We start from the raw sequence: 19,483 nt of genomic DNA, 5'->3' as shown, positions 1-19,483 counted from the left end.
GGCTACTGTATTACACAGTGTAAATGTTATATTAACATGGCCAAGCCAGAGATTTTTGTCTGTGTCTCCCCTAATTCACATGTGCAACTCCTAACCCAAAGTGTGATGGAATTAAGAGGCGGGGGCTTTGGAGAGGGATTAGAGCAGGAGGGTGGAGCCTGCCTATCTCTACTCTCTGCCACCTGCCACGTGAGCATACGCCAAGAAAGTAGCCATCTGGAAACCAGGAAGAGAGCCGTGGCCAAGAACCTAACTGTGCTGGCTCCCTGATCTCAGACTTCCAGCCTCAGTAACTCAGAACGAAGCATTTGTTGTTTAAGCCATCCAGTCTGTGGTACTCTGCTGCAGCAGCCCTAACTGACAAGACAATCTCTCAGCAATAAACCCAGCTTCGCTGCTCGCTGTGCAGAAATGGTTCTGGGCCCTTCAGCACGTTTCCCTTGCCAGCTAACATGTTGTCAACAGTAGTCCGCAGAAGATGTGGGACAGACACTGTGGGAGGAGAGACTGTTTTCTTTCTGCTGTTTTCAACTTGCATTTATTTATCTGAGAGAGGGGTGAGAGGGCAGCAGAGACAGACAGAGACAGACAGAGGGCCCTCCCATCTGCTGATTCACTTCTCAAATTCCTGCAATGGCTGGGACTGAAGCTGGGATCTGGGAACTCAATCTAGGTCTCCCGTGTGGGTGGCAGGAACCCAACTAACGGAGTCATCAACACTTCTTCCCAGGGTGTGCATTAGCAGGAAGCTGGATTTGGGAGTAGACACGGGACTCAAACCCAGGCTCTCTGATATGGAACACAGGCATCTTAGCCAGTGTCTGCTATAACAAACACCCTGCCCTGGAAGAGCCTTTATCGTCATGGTCATGGTGCATACCCCAGGCAGGCAGCACGGTGGCCTCTGTGGCACAGGCTCCTGCAGTAACACAGCTTCTCGTGTCCAGCTTCACCCCCTGGCTCTTGCAGCAGCCAGCAGCTCCCTTGTGCAGTTGTATAGTGGGCTGCCTTCCTAAGATACCTCACCATGAATTTCTTTCCCCAGCACCTTAACAGGTAGATTTCCAGCAAGTTTCTCCTGTGTGGCACCACAGCTACTTCTCTGCCATTCAGTATGAACAGCTGTGCACTCTCCAAGAAAATCAAGATCTCAGCCCAGGCTCACTCAGCCCTGGGGGCGAGGGTGCTCCTGCGACACTACCTCAGCCCTGGAGGTGGTACCTGCTGTTTCTCTATTCTCCCTTTCTATTTCTTTTTGGAGAATCTTTCCTTACTCCAATCTCCTGTTATAGTTAATAACTCTCTACAGTACACTCTTGGGTTCAAATCACCATGTGATTTCTCTCTGGTGGAGCCCTAAGGATTGCAAATCCTAGAAAGTGCCTAATAATACAAGGGTCAGGCCAAGGGATTCAGACCCATAATTACAGTGGTATCTGGTGCCACTCACTAATTGCCTGGAACTACAGCAAGCGCTTTGTGTCTGCAACCTCACTGGATCCTGGGAACTCACCTACAAAGCACGTATTACTATCACACCCATTTCTAAAATGGGGGGATTGAGAAAACAAAAAGTTAAAGAAACTTTCCCCATGTCACATAGCAAATAAAAGACAGAGCTGGGATTTTAAGTCCACCTGAGGCCTCCTAAGTGCAGAGATGAGGGGAGGCGGGGGTGGAGTGGTGGGGGTAGGGGGGCAACAGAGGACCCAGGTGGAAGGTGACTGTGTGTCCTCCACCTACTGCATGGTGTCCTCTGCCCCAGAGTTATCTGTCTGGCAGTCCAGCCGGTCCTCAAGGCTGAGACCTGTCCTTTCCTCTTGGTCCGTCAAGTGTTTAGCAGAGAGCCAGCCCGGGGCGCATTCAATATTCGGTCACAAACTTCTAGAGAGCTGACCTGCTGACCCAGGTAGAACCGCAGACCCAGTGCCAGCAGACTGAGCTGTTCAGGTCAGCTCAGAGTGGCCGGGCCTATCCTGGACCTGGCTGGGGAGCACCTCTGCCTCACCTGGCCTGGGTGCAAACATCCAGTGACAAAATGACCTTCTAGGCCTCTGTAGCTCTCAAACTCCAGAACCCATGAGAAAGCAAAGCTGATCCCAGGACTCTTCTCCCAACGCCCTTCTTGCCGTCAGAACTAGAGGCTGGGAGTCCAGCTCAAGGACCCAGCCCTGCTCCCGCCTTTACTTTTTAGTGCCAGCAACCTTGAACTGGGGAAACTGTGCACACCCCGTGGTGTTGTCCCTGCTCTGCGCTTTTGACTGTGCTGTCCTCTCTGCCTGGAGTCCCCTCCCTCGCGACCTCATTCCTAGCTTTTTCCCATCATGGCTAAACCATCCCACTCCCCTTGGAAGGCTAGAGGCCCCTTCTTCAAGAAGTCTATCCAGCCCTCAGGGCTCACTGCATCCCCTTATGCTCCCAGATAACCATACCTATTGCTACTATTGCTCCCAGAGAGGCAGTCCATTGTATTCTGACCTGTGTGGGGTGTATGAGCCCAGGGTTAAGACTCAGTACATGCAAGCCAAGCACAGCTCCATCAGTGACCAGCTGTGTGACCTTGGGTGAAATACTTCCATTTCTGTGATGGAAGTATTTATACATTAATATTTATACATTAGTAAGTATTTATACATTAATAGCCTCGCCTATAAAATGGGGAGAATTGTAGTGTACATGCTGTTGAGTGGCTGGGAGGATCAGGAATTAGAATAATGTACATAAAGTGCTTAACAACAGGCCAGGCCCAAACAGCCTGCAAAGGTAGTTCTGAGTGTCTTATGCTCAGAAGCTGCAAGTTAACACACCTTGGTGGCCCCACTCCCTAGCAGTGTCTGGATCAGAGCCAGGCACAGGAGACGAATGAATGGATTCATTCTCTCTCCACCCCAACAGCCTGCAAACTGGTCTCCTGGCCTCCACTGCTTCTGGAGTTGCCAGAGTTTCCTTGCCAAGGCATGCATCGGAGCAAGTCATCCTCCACAACTCTGTGGCTTCCTCAAGCCCGGCCTTCCCAGCCCAGCCAGAGCACTGGGGATCGGCCGGCAGCTCCTCTCTAACAGACCCCTGAGTTTTCAGTGGCTCTGGCTAGAACTGGCTCCCCTCCTTCAGCCTGACACCCTCCCACAGGACAAGTGCTCTGCCTTGTGTGCTATGTCACAGTGAACTTGTCATGGTCTCCCTTTCACACTAGCAGCTCTAAAGGAAGCAGCTGTTTTTTATATTATAGCAGAGGAAGCCCCAAGTAGATTTTGTGGGAACCCAGGATGAAAATAAATTGTTGAATCTAGTTGAGACTCAGAACAAAATGAGAGGTGGTGCAGTTCAGGAAAATGAGAGACAACAGCTGAGCCGGTGTTGTGGTGCTACAGGATAAGCCACCACCTGGGATTTCGCATCCCATATCAGAGTGCCAGTCTGAGCCCTGGCACCTCTGCTTCCAATCCACCTTCCAGCTAATGCACCCTGGGAGGCAGCAGATGATGGCTCAAGTAATTGGGCCTCTGCCATCCATGTGGGAAAACCAGATGGAGTTCTGGGCCCCTGGCTTTGGCTTAGCCCAACCTTGGCTGCTGTGGGCATTTGGGGAGTGAACCGGCAGATGGAGGATCTCTCTCTCTCTCTCTCTCTCTCTCTCAAGTAGAGAAAAAGAAATAATTAAAAAGGGAAACAGGCCAGAACTATGGCAGAGACAGTTAAACTAACAGCCCGCAGTGCTGACATCCCATATGAGTACTAGTTTGAGTTCTGGTTACTCCACTTCTGATCCAGCTTCTTGCTAATGAGCCTGGGAAAGCAGTGGAGGATGGGCCCCTATATCCACCTGTGAGACCCGGAAGAAGCTCCTGGCTCCTGGCTTTGGCCTGGCCCAGCCTCAGTCACTGTGGCTATTTGGGGAGTGAACCAGCAGACGGAAGACCTCTCTCCCTCTATGTGTCTCTCTCCTCTTCTTTCTCTGTAACTCTGCCTTTCAAATAAATAAATAAATCTTAAAAAGAAGAAGAAGGAGAAGGAGGAGAGGAGGAGGAGAAGAAGAAACAAGAGGGAAGGGGAGGGGAGGGGAAGAGAGGGGAGGGGAAGAGAGGAGAGGAGAGGAGAGGAGAGGAGAGGAGAGGAGAGGAGAGGAGAGGAGAGGAGAAGAGTGAAGAGGAGGATAGGGGAGGGGAGAGACAAGACATAGCTGGGAGAGAGTATGCTCATTACCCTTACCTCTACCACAGGTGTTTCTTCCACCGCCCTGCAAACCGGACCCCTTCAGTCATACTTAAAGAACAGTCTGCTGACAAAATGGAAAATGGCCATGGGTTCATTTCCTAGGACTGCCACAACATCCCAAAAACTGGGTGACTTCAAACAATAGCCGCGTGTCATCTCACGGTTTGGGAGTCTTGAATTCAAAATCAAGGAGCTGGCATCCAGGGGAGGATGTTTCCTTGCCTTGTACAGCCTCTGGAAGCCACAGGTGTTCCCCGGCTAACAGCAGCACCACTCCAATTCCTGCTTCTGTGTTCCCAGGGCCTCCTTCTTGTCCACGTTTCTGTCCCCATATCTCCACTCCGCTCCTTACAAGTCACTCACACATGACCTCATCTTTACCAGCTACAACCCCAATCACCATTATTTCCAAAGTGGGTTGCATTCAGAGGTGCTGGACCCTAGGACTTTAATATATCTTTTTGGGGTACACAATTTAGGGGTGAGAACCTACTGATCGACTTCATGGGAGCTGTGGTCCTGTGGAAGGCCTGGGGCATTAGCCAGCAGCCTTTTCTGGGCTGAAGGGACATGAAACCCGACCCCATCAAACACTAGGCTCAGTGAGGGGAAAACACAGAATCCCAGAGAAGCTGTCATTCATATTCCAAGGACTGGAGGGAGGGGACTAAACGGATCCCCACCCAGGGACAGCAAGGAAGCTATGGGCTCTGAGGCCAGGGGTTACTTCTGACGGGAAGATCTGAGGAACAGAGACAGCTTCCCCTTGAACTCTGGCCAACGGCCCTTTAGCAGGAACTCTGGAGAGCAAGCACTGTGCAAGCCAAGTGAACTCAACCACAGAGAACAAGGTGTTTCTTCCCAGGCCATGAGAAGGCAGCCCCATCATCAAGAATAGAATGGTGTCCAAATAAACACAGGGTAACAGAGTCTCACCTGGACAGGTAATTGGGGACACCAGCATTCATCCATTAGTTCATTCAACAAATATTTACTGAGTAGCTACTATGTTGCCTGCCCTGTGGACACAGTAGTACATAAGATAAATGTGGTTCATACCCTCATCTTATATCTACTGCAGCAGACATATAAACAAGTAAAGAAATAAGGGAGCTGATTGCAAACACTACTGAGCTGCTGTGTGGATAATTCACAATTAGACATGCTACAAGGTAACCAAGAGAGGTTCAAGGAAGGCTCCTGGGAGGAGGTGACCCTAGAGCTGAGACCTAAAAGATGAGGAGGAACCAGTTATGCAGCAATCTCTGGGAAGTTCAATCTAGGCAGAACCAAGTGCACAGGTCCTGTGCAGGGGCCATGTGTGTGGGTCTAAGAACACCAGCATGACAGGAGCATGAGGAATGAGGGGGTCGGGAGGAAAATGACTGTGAAAGGCAGGCCCAGGCCCAACAAGGCAGAAGCTTGAACTGTACGCACTTTCAGTGCAGCAGTGGCAAGCCACTGGAAAGTTAAGAAGAGGGAAAGGAACCTCTAATTGTGCACACTGGCTGTGGACAAAGAACAGACCGTGGCCTCAGGATGCAGCAGGGGAGCCTGGGTCAGGGATCCAGGTGAGACACACCGGGCCGGCAGGAAGGTGGAAGGAAACGGGTGAACTGGGTGCATGTCAGAGGAGGAGGTGACACAAACACACAGAAGAGAACTCAGCCTCAGTGAATGCCAAGAACAGGAGGACCTTAACTCCCCAGGGGAACACGACTTCCATAGGAGAGGCACTGCAGGGTCACAGGCTGGCCCCAGGTGGACCCCATCTGAAAGTGGCTCCTACCTGAGGGCTCAGGCTCCTGTTTTAGAAACAAAGAGACTGCAGCAGGGAGGGGTTGGTTAACCATAGCCTGCCCAGTCAGCCTGTAGCTGTTGTTGCAAATAAATTTTATCGGAATCCAGAACACTCCATTCATTTACATAGTATCTGTGGCCACTATCACACTATGACAACAGAGCCAAGCAGCTGCAGCAGAGAATGCATGGTCTGCAAACCCAGAACAGTCTCTGGACTAAAAGATCATGCAAAACACATGGGTGAGGGGTGGGCAGGTGCTAAACACCACTTGGGATGACTACATTCCATATATAAGTGCCGAGTTTGAGTCCTGGCTGCTCCTCTTCTGATCTAGCTTCCTGCTAATGCACAGCCTGGGAAGTAGCAGTGGCGTCTCAAGTAGTTGGGTACCTGCCACCCACATGGGAGACACTGACTGAGTTCCAGGCTCCTGGCTTTGATCTAGTCCAGCCTGGCTATTACAGCCATTTGGAGAGTGAACTAGCAGCTAGAAGATCCCCACCACCACCACCACCACCACCACCACCTCTGCCTTTCAAATAGAAATTAAAACAAATTTAAAATTTTAAAAACTGCTGAAACACACTGGCCAAGTTTAGGTGTGGTACGTATAGTGACAGCTGGCCACTTTGGCTTGTGACAACTCTCTGGGATCCCTGTTCTCCCTGGGAAGGCTCCTTCAACATTCTCCCCTCCCTACCCCGCCTAGGGAAATGACAGAACACAGCACTGCCACAGGCATGCCACTAAAGATGTGCAAATTACATTCTCTCAGCACTTCCAAGAGACAAAGATGAATGCTAACTGCAGAGATGAGGGGAGGAAGGATTTCCAGAAAAGGTAAGATTTGAGAGAAGCCTGAAAAGACTAAGGTGGGCCCTCCAGAAATTCTCCCTTTTTTTAAAGATTTTATTTATTTATTTGAAAGTCAGAGTTAGAGAGAGAGAGAGAGAGAGAGAGAGGCCTTCTATCCACTGGTTCACGCCCCAATTGGCAGCAACGGCTGGGGCTGCGCCAATCCAAACCCAGGAGCCAAGAGCTTCCTCTGGGTCTCCCATATGGGTGCAGGGGCCCAAGAACTTGGGCCATCTTCCACTGCTTTCCCAGGCCATAGCAGAGAACTAGATCAGAAGTAGAGCAACCAGGACTCGAATCAGTGCCCATATAGGGATGCTGGCACTGCAGGCTGCTACACCACAGCACCAGCCCCCAGAAGTCCTCTTTATCACCCTGAGCCCTAGCAGATTATTTAGGACACCACTGAACTAAAGGGAGTGAGTATCCCATCTCTGGGGGTGTTCAAGCCAAAGATGCCTGTCATTTGGTTGGCAAGGGCAAGTGGAGGGAGACTGGACAAGGTCAAAGACATGATCCTCTGAAACTGTGGATTCCACAGTGGCAGGCTTACAGCTTCTTTAATCTCATCTCTCCTCATAATTGCTGACAGAGACACACATGTCACAGAGACAGCTGGAGGAGGGACAAACAGGGAGACAGCAAAACAGAGGACAGTGGGGAAAGGGCTGAGAACCGGAGGGGATGAAAAACGCATGCTCACAAAGTCAAAGTCAAAGACAGCCCACACAGGCCCCAGGGAGAGGAAATCCACACCAGGTTTCCCCCCTTAATTGCTACACACACACAAAAGAGCAAAGGCCTAACAATCAGGGTTAGAACTAATCAAATGGCCCTTTCATACCTCTGGCTTGGCACCTGGCAGCCTTCTTAATGTACCCCATTGTTCCCTGGCAAGACTGCCTCTGGCTGCCAGGGGAGTGTGAAGAGTAGCAGGCATGAGCCCCAGGCTGGAGTAGTGAGCAAGGGGCTGACCCTGGAGACCCCACCCCCACAAGCCCCTTAGCATAGACTGACAGCTGAACCAAGGCAGGGGCTGCAGGAAGAGCGCCAGGTGGGAACAGGAGTCAGTCCTTCCTGCCCTATCTGTACTCTGCCTGCTGCCAGGAAAGCATTAACTCCTGCCCCCTCTTCCTAACAGGCAAGGCTGGAGACCAGGAGACATTAGGGAAGGTTAAATGGCTTGCTCGTCGGACTCAACAAGAGCACACACTTGAGAATGGAAACCTGGGTGTGAGTCCCACCACTTGCGTCCTGCACAGACCCAGGAAGTGACTTACACGTACCAAACCTCAGTTTTCCCATCTGTACAATGACAACAGTAGGATCATTGACCTCCTGGAGCTACATCATTTTCATGATACTAGACAAGCACATGGGAAGCAGTAAGAGCTCCATAATATGAATGATCACTCTTACTGCCAGGGAACTAGGGCTCTAAGACAAACCTGACTCCCCGTCCAGGACTGGTCACCAACACCTGCAGCTGCATCCCACATACCGCGTGCCACCGCCACACCAGGAACCCTCTGGACCCTCAAGGGAAGGTATCTGGGCAGCAGGCAGAGTTGCAGACACCACTGCCCTGGCAAAGAAAGGGCTCTGTACTCAGAGACATAGGTGGCTATGCTCAGTGGATCCACCACACCCAGGTAGCTCGGGGGGCCCCGCGTCCCCTCACACAGTCTCTCTCCTTTCCAGAAAATATCCTGGGTGCCTTGAGGTCCCCTCAGACAAGGGAACACAGCCTGAGTGGGTTCTTTTGGGAAAGAAGTCTTCCCTCTGGTTTTGCAGGATCCCAACACTGCCCTTGGAAAGGAACACACAGTGCAGGGTTTTAAGTGCCGGGAAGACAAAGTAGATTCTGAATCCACATCTTTGCGGCACACCTGCAGCAGCCCCTGCCATGGCTGGGACAGGCACAACAGGACAGGCTGGACCCGAACTGCAGACCCACACTCCATCCCCAAGCAAGAGAAATGTTTTCTTGGACTGAGATAGAGCAGGAACCAACTGACTGTATTCGAGAGCACACGGTTTACAGTCTTATATTTCCAAGTCATCATCTTGTTTTGTTTTGTTCTCCTGTGAAAAGTATGTGAGTCTTAAAAGTCAGAAGGATTCACCTCAATTTAATGGTTCTGTGGCCAGTCGAACCACTTATGCTTTCTGAATCTCAGTTTTCTCATCTGTAAAGTGGGGACCATAAGCTCTACCCTGCTTCCACCATGAGAGTAAGAGAACACACCAGAAAAAGGCTATGGAAGCCTGTGGCTGATAAAGCAGGTCTCCTGTGCACAACTGTCTCTGGATGCCAGGGCGGTTTTGTGGAAGGAGGAAGTACCCAGGGCTGAGACCACAAAGCATGCAGCAGCCATGGCCATCTGGAGAGCGGAGGCCACCAAGCGGAGGCAGCTGCTACTCAGATCCAGCAAATGTTAAGGTTACAGGAACCCCAGCCCAGCTGCCTGACTTTTTGACTTTTCCCCAAAGGTCAAAAGTGGGAAGTTTTAAAATGGGTACAGTCTTATGTTCAGACACTAAAAATTTACTAATGTATAAAAACAAAGACAGTGATGGCTGTGGCCCAGCCCTGGATAAGTCATAGAAAACCTATCGGGGCCATGCATCTGGCCCCCAGGCCACCCATCTGCAAATTTTGTTCAAGAATTTACGTAAGATTTTTATTTTGTGAAAAAAAAAAGGGGGGGGGTCAAAGAAGTTAATAAAAATAAGCTCCCTGAAGAAGACAGTCTTTAAGGTTTATTATCAATAAAATAACCAGGCAGACACAGGACAGGCTCTGGGGCTCCAAAAATGGAATTACTCACTTTTAGCTGAAGTTGGGTGCCAAATTTAGAAACCGGTTATTTCATAAAAAGACAGAACACACACACACACACACACACATTTTAACTGCCAGCAGCTGAGTCTGATCAATACTCAGGAGAAAACATGCAAAAAATAACAGTTTTCAGTGGAGAACATACAATGTACTTCAGCAGTAGGAAGTCATTTTCACATTGCTCCCCCCTCCCCAAGATGTTTCCAACCTGCTCATTTAAAAAAATCCTTTCTCGGGAAGCCCCTACCAGGCCTCCCTGCTCAGAAGCCGACCTCTCACAGGACTCTGAATTTGTAACTCACCAAAGACCTGCACCGGCTCCCAGGTGGCACGTGAGACCTGCTCTAATCCCTGCCCTGACACTGCTGCCGGGACATTCAGCTAGGAGAAGAGCTCTCAAGAGTCAGCCAAAGCAAGACAAGAGGCAGGCACTTGGGGTCTTTGGCAATGACCTACCCCTGCAGAATGCTCCAGGCCTCACCTCCCATCACGCAGGCTGTCATGGCTGGCAAAGGCGGCAGAAACAGAAATCTCTGCTGGGTTTACCTCCTGCTCCCACCGCTGCCTCACTGTGTGGTCTGCATGTGTTGCCAGGCCTCTCTGGACATCAGTCTTCTCATCTTTAATTTATGCCAACCATTAACACCACACTGTGGAGTCATGACTGTGCTCATTTTAAGAGAAGGGGTCTGATGCCCAAAAGGTCGGGCACTGGGCTAGCAAGTGGCAGCACTGGTCCTGGAGACCAAGTTCTGCTGGTTTCCAAGGTCAAGCTTTCTCCTCTGCTCCCAGCTCAAGGGACAGGTTTGCACAGGCTCCAGAATGTCACCCCTCCCCAGGAGGCCCCCGGCTCAGCCCCTCACTTACATACAGGCACCGCACCCTGGCCCCATGGCAGGAAGCACCCAGACTAGAAGGGCAGCAGACTGTGGGCATCCAAGGAAAACAGGACTCTGAGGGCCCAGCCAGTCCCTGCAGTTCATGGCAGAGAGATTCCAACATGCAGTGCCCAATCCAGACCTCGATCCTGGGCCTCATCTGCTGGCATCTGATGCAATACTCCCAGCAGGCACCTCCGAGCCCCTCTGCAGGTGCTGACTGGCGACTGGAGAAGCTGCAGATAAATACACTCCCCAGGGATCACTCGTGAAGCAGTCCTGGGCAGAGTGGAGTGGGCCCCAGGGGAAGGAGAGAGATGTCTCCTGTGATGTGGGACGAGAGAAGAGTGGGTCTACTGGACCCTCCATAGGGAACCCTGGCTCACCCCAGCTAGGCCCAAATACTGCCTTTGGATGTGAGCCCTGGTATTTCCCTAGGAATTCTGAAGCACCCTGAAGCTGTTTAAAAACCATTTCTCAAAGCTAAGCTTCCCTCACTCTGCCAGGCCCTACTGAGGATCCATAGGATCACTCCTTCACTCCCTCCCACCCTCGGTCAGCAAATAGTGCCTGCAAAAGCATGGCCAAGACTGAGGCTAGTTCCTGCCTTCAAAAAGCAGACAACCAGGACAGATCAAAAGCTGTTATTGGGCGGGGAAGCATTTGGCCTGGTGGGTAAGATACCATTGAGGACACTGGCATGCCACATCAATTCCTGGCTCTGGCTCCCGACTCCAGCCCCCTGCTAATGTAGACTGTGGAGGGCAGCAGGGAAAGCTCAAGTAACTGGGCTCCTGCTACCCACGTGGGAGACCTGGCTTTACTTCCGGATTCCAGGCTTCAAAGCCCTACTTGCTATAAACTTTAAGGAATGAAATGGGGACAGAAGACCTGTCTCTCTCTGCCTCCCAAATAAATGGGGGGGGGGGGGGGATGAACCTTAACATAGTGAAATGTTAAGAAGAATTATTCCCATTTTGCAGACCGAGAACTCCAGCCACACAGGTCAAGTGATTTGCCCACGCCTAGGGGGTTTAGATCAGGCAGTGCAGGCACAAGGCTAGAGCCCCATACACCACCCTACAGTGTCTCAGACTAAGAGTAAGGGGAAATTGCTTTGCCACTGGGGCGTCAGGAGGGGAGGGGAAAGGTCCTCTTCAAGGTCATTCCCCTACCAGGTGACCTCCTGGGCACCTCATCTGTTGAAAAAGCCTAGTCTTAGCACAATGGTCTCTTTTCTCTGCCCAGACATCCCGGCTCCCATAGCAGCCTAACAAGAGGGGGCGCAGGGATGAGAGACCTGCTCCAGTATGAAGGAAGTATGCTGGATGAGGACTTGGCTGGGTCGGAGACTCACAGGCTCAGCTACCAGCCCTCCCAACACAGACTGAACACTCTCAGTCAAGTCCCTTTATCTCTGTGAACCTCTGGGCCCTCACTCACTCCCAGCTGTTTCTTTTTACTATTATTATTATTATTATTTTTTTTTTTTTGACAGGCCGAGTGGACAGTGAGAGAGAGAGAGACAGAGAGACAGAGAGAAAGGTCTTCCTTTGCCTTTGGTTCACCCTCCAATGGCCGCCGCGGCCGGCATGCTGTGGCCGGCGCACCGTGCTGATCCAATGGCAGCAGCCAGGTGCTTCTCCTGGTCTCCCATGGGGTGCAGGGCCCAAGGACTTGGGCCATCCTCCACTGTACTCCCTGGCCACAGCAGAGAGCTGGCCTGGAAGAGGGGCAACCGGGACTAGAACCCGGTGTGCCGGCACCGCAAGGCGGAGGATTAGCCTAGTGAGCCGCGGTGCCAGCTCACTCCCAGCTGTTTCTAATCATGAGTACATAACAAGATGTACAGGTGAAGGGCTAAGCAAGGTACATGCTACAGCAGTGGCAGCCACTGTCCATTAACATCCTCATCACCATCTATACCAACATCAGTCCCCTTACTAGTAGCATTTTTATGTTGTGGCTTCCAGTACCTGATACAGTGGAAGGAAATTCAGCATTTGGAGCTCAGCATTTGGTTTTGAGAATCCTCTCAAAACCAAAAGGAAGGAAAAAATCGTCCTGCTTTTTTCCTTTCCCTCTCCTATCTACACTCAGCAGAGGGCAGCAGACAGGAACCATCCAAAGATAAGAGAGGGAGAAGAGAGACACATGGAGAGAAAGCTACACACGCATAAACACACACCCACCCAGCACGGCAAGCGGAACTGTTTAGCTTCCTCTAGCTTCCAAAGTATGAACACTCCGCCTCCTCCAGCTAAGAGGGCCAGGCACAGAAGAAGTAGAAGCTGAAGAGACAGAAGTTCTTTTTCAGCTTGAGAGACATTTTTAAGGAATTGACTTTCAATGTGTATAGGAAAGGGAGCAGGGAGCTCAGAGGACGACTGTGAGAGCAAAGGCAGGCAGCAGCAGAACCAGTCAGAGCAAATAAAGACAGCTTTCGGCGGCTCTGCATCTGAGCCCTCCATGGGGCGCGGGCAACATCAGCACCCAAGCTCTCCCCAGCAAGAAAAAACAGGCCCACGCGGTTAATCATCTCCGCCAAGAGCTGGGAGCTGGCGAAAAACATCGGCTTTCCAGACCGCAGGTCCGGGGCTCAGCAATGAATCCAGAGAGGCAAAGAGACACCCAAATCTGAGCCCTGGGGAGAGACTGCTGCTCGGCTCCCAGCGCCAGCAGGCATCTGCAGTGCACAGCTGACGGCGTCTTCTCTAGGTATCTTGCTCTGCCTCCCACAAGAGTCCCCAGATTCTTCTCTGGGAAATGTTCTTCTTAGGACCTGCATAGTCCAACTCTCTACCGAACTCTAGGGTGGGTTAAGCCAATCTGCCCAACTTATCCTCCTGCAGCTGTGAACGGTTCAGAACATACCACATCCAAATTGGACCAAGAGGAACACAGGAAATCCTGTAAAGTTTATAGGAAAGATGTTTCTTCTCTTTTCTGTAGAAGCTACTCTGGGAGACAGGCTGCCCCAGGATCTAGGACTGGAGACGAGGTCTAAAAGCGCTGCTACCATTTTATGCAGAGGCTCAGTCTGAACGAACAGAGAAAGGTTGAACCTAGAGAACCCATTGAAAAGCAGCCTGAGCCCTGACAATGAGCCTCTTGATCGTACCATACCTGAAGCCACCTGCAGCCACAGGAGCCAATATATCCCCTCACTCAGAGCAGCACTCTGGGCTTACTTCATTCTGCTACTTGCCAGTGACAATGACTCTGAGGTGGCTCTGAGGCTCGATCGCTGTGACTGCCGCAGACAGCAGCTGTGGTGCCCCATGCTACACATCCTTGTCATCTCTCTACTCTGCTGCAGGATCCCTGTGCCACCTTTGACATCACTTCATTTTGTTTATTTTAAAACAAGAAAACATTGGAGGAAAATTTATAAAAATGGATCTGTAGAAAAGCCAGGTAAGTTGCAGCAGACAACTAGTCTGTTTAAGAACTGGCCTCTCAAACTTGAGATGATAACTTGGCTCATGGGGGAAATAATGGCAGAGGAGGAACAGATACCGGTATGCAGATAGAAAAAGAACCTTCATGGTGAGATAGAGCAAGAACTTGGAAACGACCATCACTTGGTCTTGAAGCCACCGTCCTTGGAATCTGGGGATCCCTCTCCTTCCCAGCACGAGTCTGCCTAACGTCTTGGTTTAATTTTAGTCTGTTTTGTTTCCCAGGCTTGGCAACTGGATATTGAAAAACCTGTGTTAGGAAACTTGATGCAGCCCCTCACTTGAGAACTCGCTGAGGTGATTTCCCCTCTTCTGGGCCTCAGCTTCCAAACTTAAAAAAAAAAAGAGGGGCTGGACTAGATGACTTCTGAAGCCCCCTGCCCACTCTAGCCCATTTCAATCATTCGGCAAACACGTCCTGGCTGTCTTCCAGGTGCCATACCTCGCACCGTGTGTTGGAGGAAGATGTGGTTCCTACCTCATCACTTGCCTGGGAAGGGGAGCAGGGAGGGGTGTCCTGATACACTTCTTGGTGACAGGACGTCACTTTCCGCACTCCACTGGACAAGAATCCTTCTTGGAGTCCTTCCCTTCCTGGCCTGACACATCCACAAGGCAGAGCGTTTGTATATATGAGAAGTACAGCAGCCAATGCAAACACCATTGGGAGCATCCGGTTTCCAGGGGACATACTTGCAGCTGCCAAGTATACCTGGAGGTGCTTTTGACACAGTGATGAGATTCTGATGCCATCTCCATATCACAGCTGACTGCAGACAAGGTATGATTAGCAAGCTAGATGGTTATCTTTTCAAAAGGCCTTTGCTTTCTCATCCCTGATTCCATTATCTGTTATTGTCACTGGGGCCAAGAGATTAACAGCTGAAACTTTTTAGACTACAGCCCCAGAGGAGGCATGAAAATGAACACATCCACAAGTTGGGGCCTCATCACAAGGAGGATACAGAGGCCTGTGCCCAGATCTTTCCAATACACGCTTCCAAACATGCACAGATCCTGGGATGTCAGTGTTGGAAAAGCCCTAACAAGGTGTCTACTTCCTACATCACAAACCAACCTCAACAAATCATTGACTCTGCGTGAAGAGCAGTGCCGAGAAACAGTGTGAGGCCAAGTCTGGGCTTAGTGGAAAAACAGACTGATTGGCAATGTCCGCCCTGGACATGAAGAGGCAAGCACTATTATGATACACATTTGCCTTTCCCCTGCCCTGAATCTAATCTTTGCTTCACGTATGAGGAATGCAAAGCCCGGAGAGGTGAAACCACTTCGCTGAGTTTGCAGCATGAGTTTAGAGCAGGAGAGAGGATGAGAAGCCAGGCCTTCCTCAGCTGGGCTCCTTGGGAAAAATCAAGGCCAAGCTGAGAGGAGGAACCCAGGGAGCCACTTTGGGGGCATCAGATTTCAGCTGGGCATGAGAAAGAGAAGTGATTAGCAATCTGAAGGACATCAGCTCTTCCAGAAAAACTAAAGAAATCACTGGAAAGCCACATTCTATGGTTCTTAACTTTTTTCTGACATGTATTGTTCTACTACCAAGAAGACCGAAAGAAACAGGCAAGAAAAGTATTGATTTCTGGATGTCCTAAAAATAAAGTTCAGGTCTGTCACAGCGAGAAACTCCTGATCCTTGACAGCTTTTTCTCTAAAGATTTATTTATTTATTTGAAAGACTCGGCTCAGAAATGGGGAGGGGCTGCATCAAGTTTCCTAACACAGGTTTTTCAATATCCAGTTGCCAAGCCTGGGAAACAAAACAGACTAAAATTAAACCAAGACGTTAGGCAGACTAGTGCTGGGAAGGAGAGGGATCCCCAGATTCCAAGGACGATGGCTTCAAGACCAGCTTTTATGCTTGGCCTTGCAGCTTTGGGAGAAACCAGCTGCCTGACCAGAGGAACGCTGAGCTCTGGAAGCATTCTGTGTGGCTCACAGAGCAGCTGCCCTACTCAGCGCCAGAGACATGGCCCAGAAGGAGCTGCCATGATCAATCTGGAGCCTTACAAGCCGGCAGATGACCTGAGCGCTATCCATTTCAGACTCTTTAGTCTGAAATCCAGTGGAGAAACCAAGGAGTCTGAGGAACAGTCCTTCAGCCTCCGAGAAACTTCTCCCAACCCCACCAGAAACCTATTTCTCATATGCATGAAGTCCCATGAGACTTCCCTCCAGAGCCACTGAGGGTTGTTTTCTTAGGAGAAAGAGCACGGTAGTGCTCTGGGATGATGGCCAGCAACGACAAGGGTGACAGGCTCGGCTCAGAACCGGTCAGCCCTGTGGAGACTGCACCATGTACACAACCCAACTTCCCAAGAGCAAGCCCTTGGTGCTATGTGCACGTTCCAGCACACTGGGATGATGGACAGGGCACCGGCGTGCCGAGAAGTCAGCCTGTTCGCTCAAGGCCAGCTGACATTCAAACAAGTCCAGCGCTCTGCATCTGCAGGAGAGTGGAACACAAAGGGGCTGTGTGGGAATTTGGCAGGGTGTCCCCAAAAGGCACCAGATGAATGCTGAGTCCTGCAGCACCTACAAGAGCTCATCATCATTGGGGAAACAGCTCCGGTCTGCTGCTCCCAGGAAGCAAAGAGACCATCTTTAACGCACGGACAATCAGTTGGCAGCCACCCACTGAACACACACACACACACACACCAGACCCCTTTGCCACTCCTTCCTCCTCTTCATCCTATTCCAGAGGAAATGCAATGAGCAAGAACTACACCTCCCCAGAGAGGCCTATCTGTCCATTTCAGTTAGGGGCTTCCAGCAGCAGCCAGCTGTTGCTCTTTCCTCCCTCTCTCTCTCTCTCTCTCTCTCTCTCTCTGCTTCTCATACTCTCTCTCTTCCCCCAAAAGGCTGCCTTACTCCATCAATACCCTCTTGTACAAGTGAGTAATTCACTTTGAAAGCTCAGGCCAAACTGGCAGTTAACCTTGACCTTCTCTCTACACATCTGGGTCTATAGAAAATGAAAATCAGGACTTCTCCAGCATCTACAGCAAATGAAATACGAGGGCTTTCTCCAGGCAGAAGTGGAAAGTCAAGAGCTATTTCAGACTCTGCATTGGGAAAGGAAACCCCCTGCCCTTGGCCTGGGCTATGTCAAGCATGGACCCCCCTGGCCCAGAGAGGCAGGCTACGAGGGACTCCTGCCTCCAGAAAGGAAAGAGAAGCTGTCCCTGGACTCTTCACTGGTTCACTGGAGCTGGGTTGATGATCACATTTTACAGATGGAGAAAGTAAGGCTGAGGGAGGGAGAGAACTGCTGACCAAGTATGCACACAGCAAGCTAACAGCAGAAGTAGGGACAGAACCTTGGCCTCTTCACCCTGATGCTGGTGCAGGAGAGGAGCAGAGGAAGGGGTTTTCTGAAGGAAAAGTCCCTACAGACACAGAATTTCAGGGAGAGAGTTCTTAAGTGGCTGTCAGGGCTCGAGCCAGAGGCTTAGAAAAGGGCCAGGGCCTTGGTTTCTAAACAGTAAGATGCACCAGAAAGATCAACCAGACCCTCTGGGATGGTTTGCAACAGTTACCGGAGTGACAGGCTGAGCTCAGATTGGTCAGCCCTGTAGCAAAGAGCTCTCTGTACTCCCCATGCCAGACAACCCAGACAGCAGCCAAGGAAAACCATCAACCTCAGAAAGTCAGCCTGTTCCCTTGGGGCCAGCCAACAATCAGCCTGACCCTGAAGTGCAAATTATCTACTTCCCATGAGACCAGGGAAATCCCGAAAAAAAAAATCTGAGATGTCTTGCTGTGTGTGAAACAGTTCAGGCATGCACATACTCCCGGGCATCTTCTCATCCTCTGAGCCAGGGGCTGGGATGGCAGGAGTGACGCGATGGAGCTTGCATATTCTCTCTCTCTCTCTCTCTCTCTCACACACACACAGTTCAGAAGAGACAGAACGACCGAGATCCCACTTTCAGTTGCAAGAGACACCACACCCAGTGGATTGGACAAGTTTGGAAGACAGGGAAGGCATCCTGTCCTCTATCCCCCATGTACTGGACACCAACTTAACAGTCTTGGAGGGCATCTGGGGGTCTGCCCACCAGCACCCCCACTTTCTGCATTCTCAGAAGGTCAAAGGCAGCAAGCAAGTCACTCAAAGACCAGGCGCTCACCCCCCTACCCGACTCCCAGGAGCCCGAATGCAGTTGCAGAGAAACTCAGAGGGTTTGAGAAAGCAACAAGGCAGGGAGAGGGGTGGCAAATAAGCCGGGCGGCCCAGGAATCTGCCTGTGCACGCAGATGGTACCGAACGCCAGGATCAGCAGGTGGGGGGACACAGGGAAGCCCTGGACTTCAACCAGGAGGACCAGAGTATCCCTTCGTATTGGCAGAAGTCACCCTGGGATACAGGGATGCAGACAGCGGCCTCTCAAAGAAAACAGGCTGCGAGAGGTCAGGGAATACCGGCTGAAGACAGAAAGGAGGACGGCAGCTGACGCCCAGACACAGGGCTCCCCGCTGGGCACCAGGTCTCTGGGATTCTAGCGCTGGCTCTGTTCTGACCGGCGCGGAACCTGGGCAAGCCCCTGTCCTCCGCTAAGCCTCCATTTTTCCATCTGAAAAATGGGAAGAGCAGACTCTTCCGGAGCTGACTCTGAGGAAACACTCAGGAGAAGGGTGGAGAAGGAACCGCAGGCTGGCAGGAAAGTCGGGTTGGGGTGTTCTCACACCCACCTGAAACCGAGCACTCACCTGTCCCGCCGCCGGGGCCGCCGCCGCCCCGGGTCCCCCAGGGGTGCCGTCGGGCTGCCGCTCGCGGTACAGCTCCCAGAGCCCCACGTTGGGCAGCAGGACCAGGGCCGCCAGCACCAGCGCCACCGCCTGCAGGAGCCGTTTCTCCTTCCGCCTCATCGGGGCCGGTCAGCCCCGCTGCGCCCCGCCTGCCCCGCCGCGCCGCCTCGGTTTCCGCGCGTCCGCCAGTCCGCCCGGCGGCGGCAGCAGCTCGGCGAGCACAAGCGGCCGCGGCGCCGGCCCCGCTCCAACTCCGCGGCACTTCCGCTGCTCGTCGGCCGGGGAGCCGGGCGCCGCCACCGCGCCGCCGCCGCAGGGAGGTCGCGCCGCTGCCGCCGCCCCTTGGTTCTGCGGGGTCGCGCGTCGCGCGCCGCCCTTCCGGCGGTGGGCCGTGGAGCGCCGGCTGCCGCCAGCCTCCACCGGCTCGCGCTGTGCGGCGGTCGGCCAGCGCACGCCAGCGTCCCGGGCCGCACCGTGGCCCCTCTCTCGGCCGCGATGGTGCGGCCCGCTCCTTGGCGGCTGCCCCGCCCGCGGGAGCTTCGCGAAAGTCGCGGAGTTGGGGAGTTGGGCGCCAACTGGTGCGGGCTGGGCTCTAGTGGGCGGGGTGCGTGCCCGCGTGCCTGGGAGCGCCCCGCCGAGCCACCTCTGCTGGGGA

General features: G+C 52.1%; 1 protein-coding gene across 2 annotated transcripts in view; it reads right to left on the bottom strand.

Moving 5' to 3' along the window:
- Positions 1–19,098, bottom strand: part of GALNT10 (polypeptide N-acetylgalactosaminyltransferase 10) — a 255,265-nt gene extending 236,167 nt beyond the window's left edge. The window contains exon 1 of one of the 2 annotated variants that reach the window (XM_002710328.6): positions 18,790–19,098. In XM_002710328.6, the coding sequence (XP_002710374.2) occupies positions 18,790–18,948 (159 nt within the window). In that variant the 5' untranslated portion in view covers positions 18,949–19,098. The remainder of the gene's footprint in view (positions 1–18,789) is intronic. The other variant, XM_089336137.1, reaches the window with a different exon arrangement.
- Positions 19,099–19,483: the final 385 nt, after the last annotated feature.

Source organism: Oryctolagus cuniculus, chromosome 6 (genome assembly GCF_051225735.1).
Source record: "Oryctolagus cuniculus isolate XC-2025 breed Fujian yellow rabbit chromosome 6, ASM5122573v1, whole genome shotgun sequence".
Classification (NCBI taxonomy): domain Eukaryota; kingdom Metazoa; phylum Chordata; class Mammalia; order Lagomorpha; family Leporidae; genus Oryctolagus; species Oryctolagus cuniculus.
The sequence above is the reverse complement of the archived record's forward strand: the minus strand, read 5'-3'. Positions and strand labels throughout refer to the sequence as shown.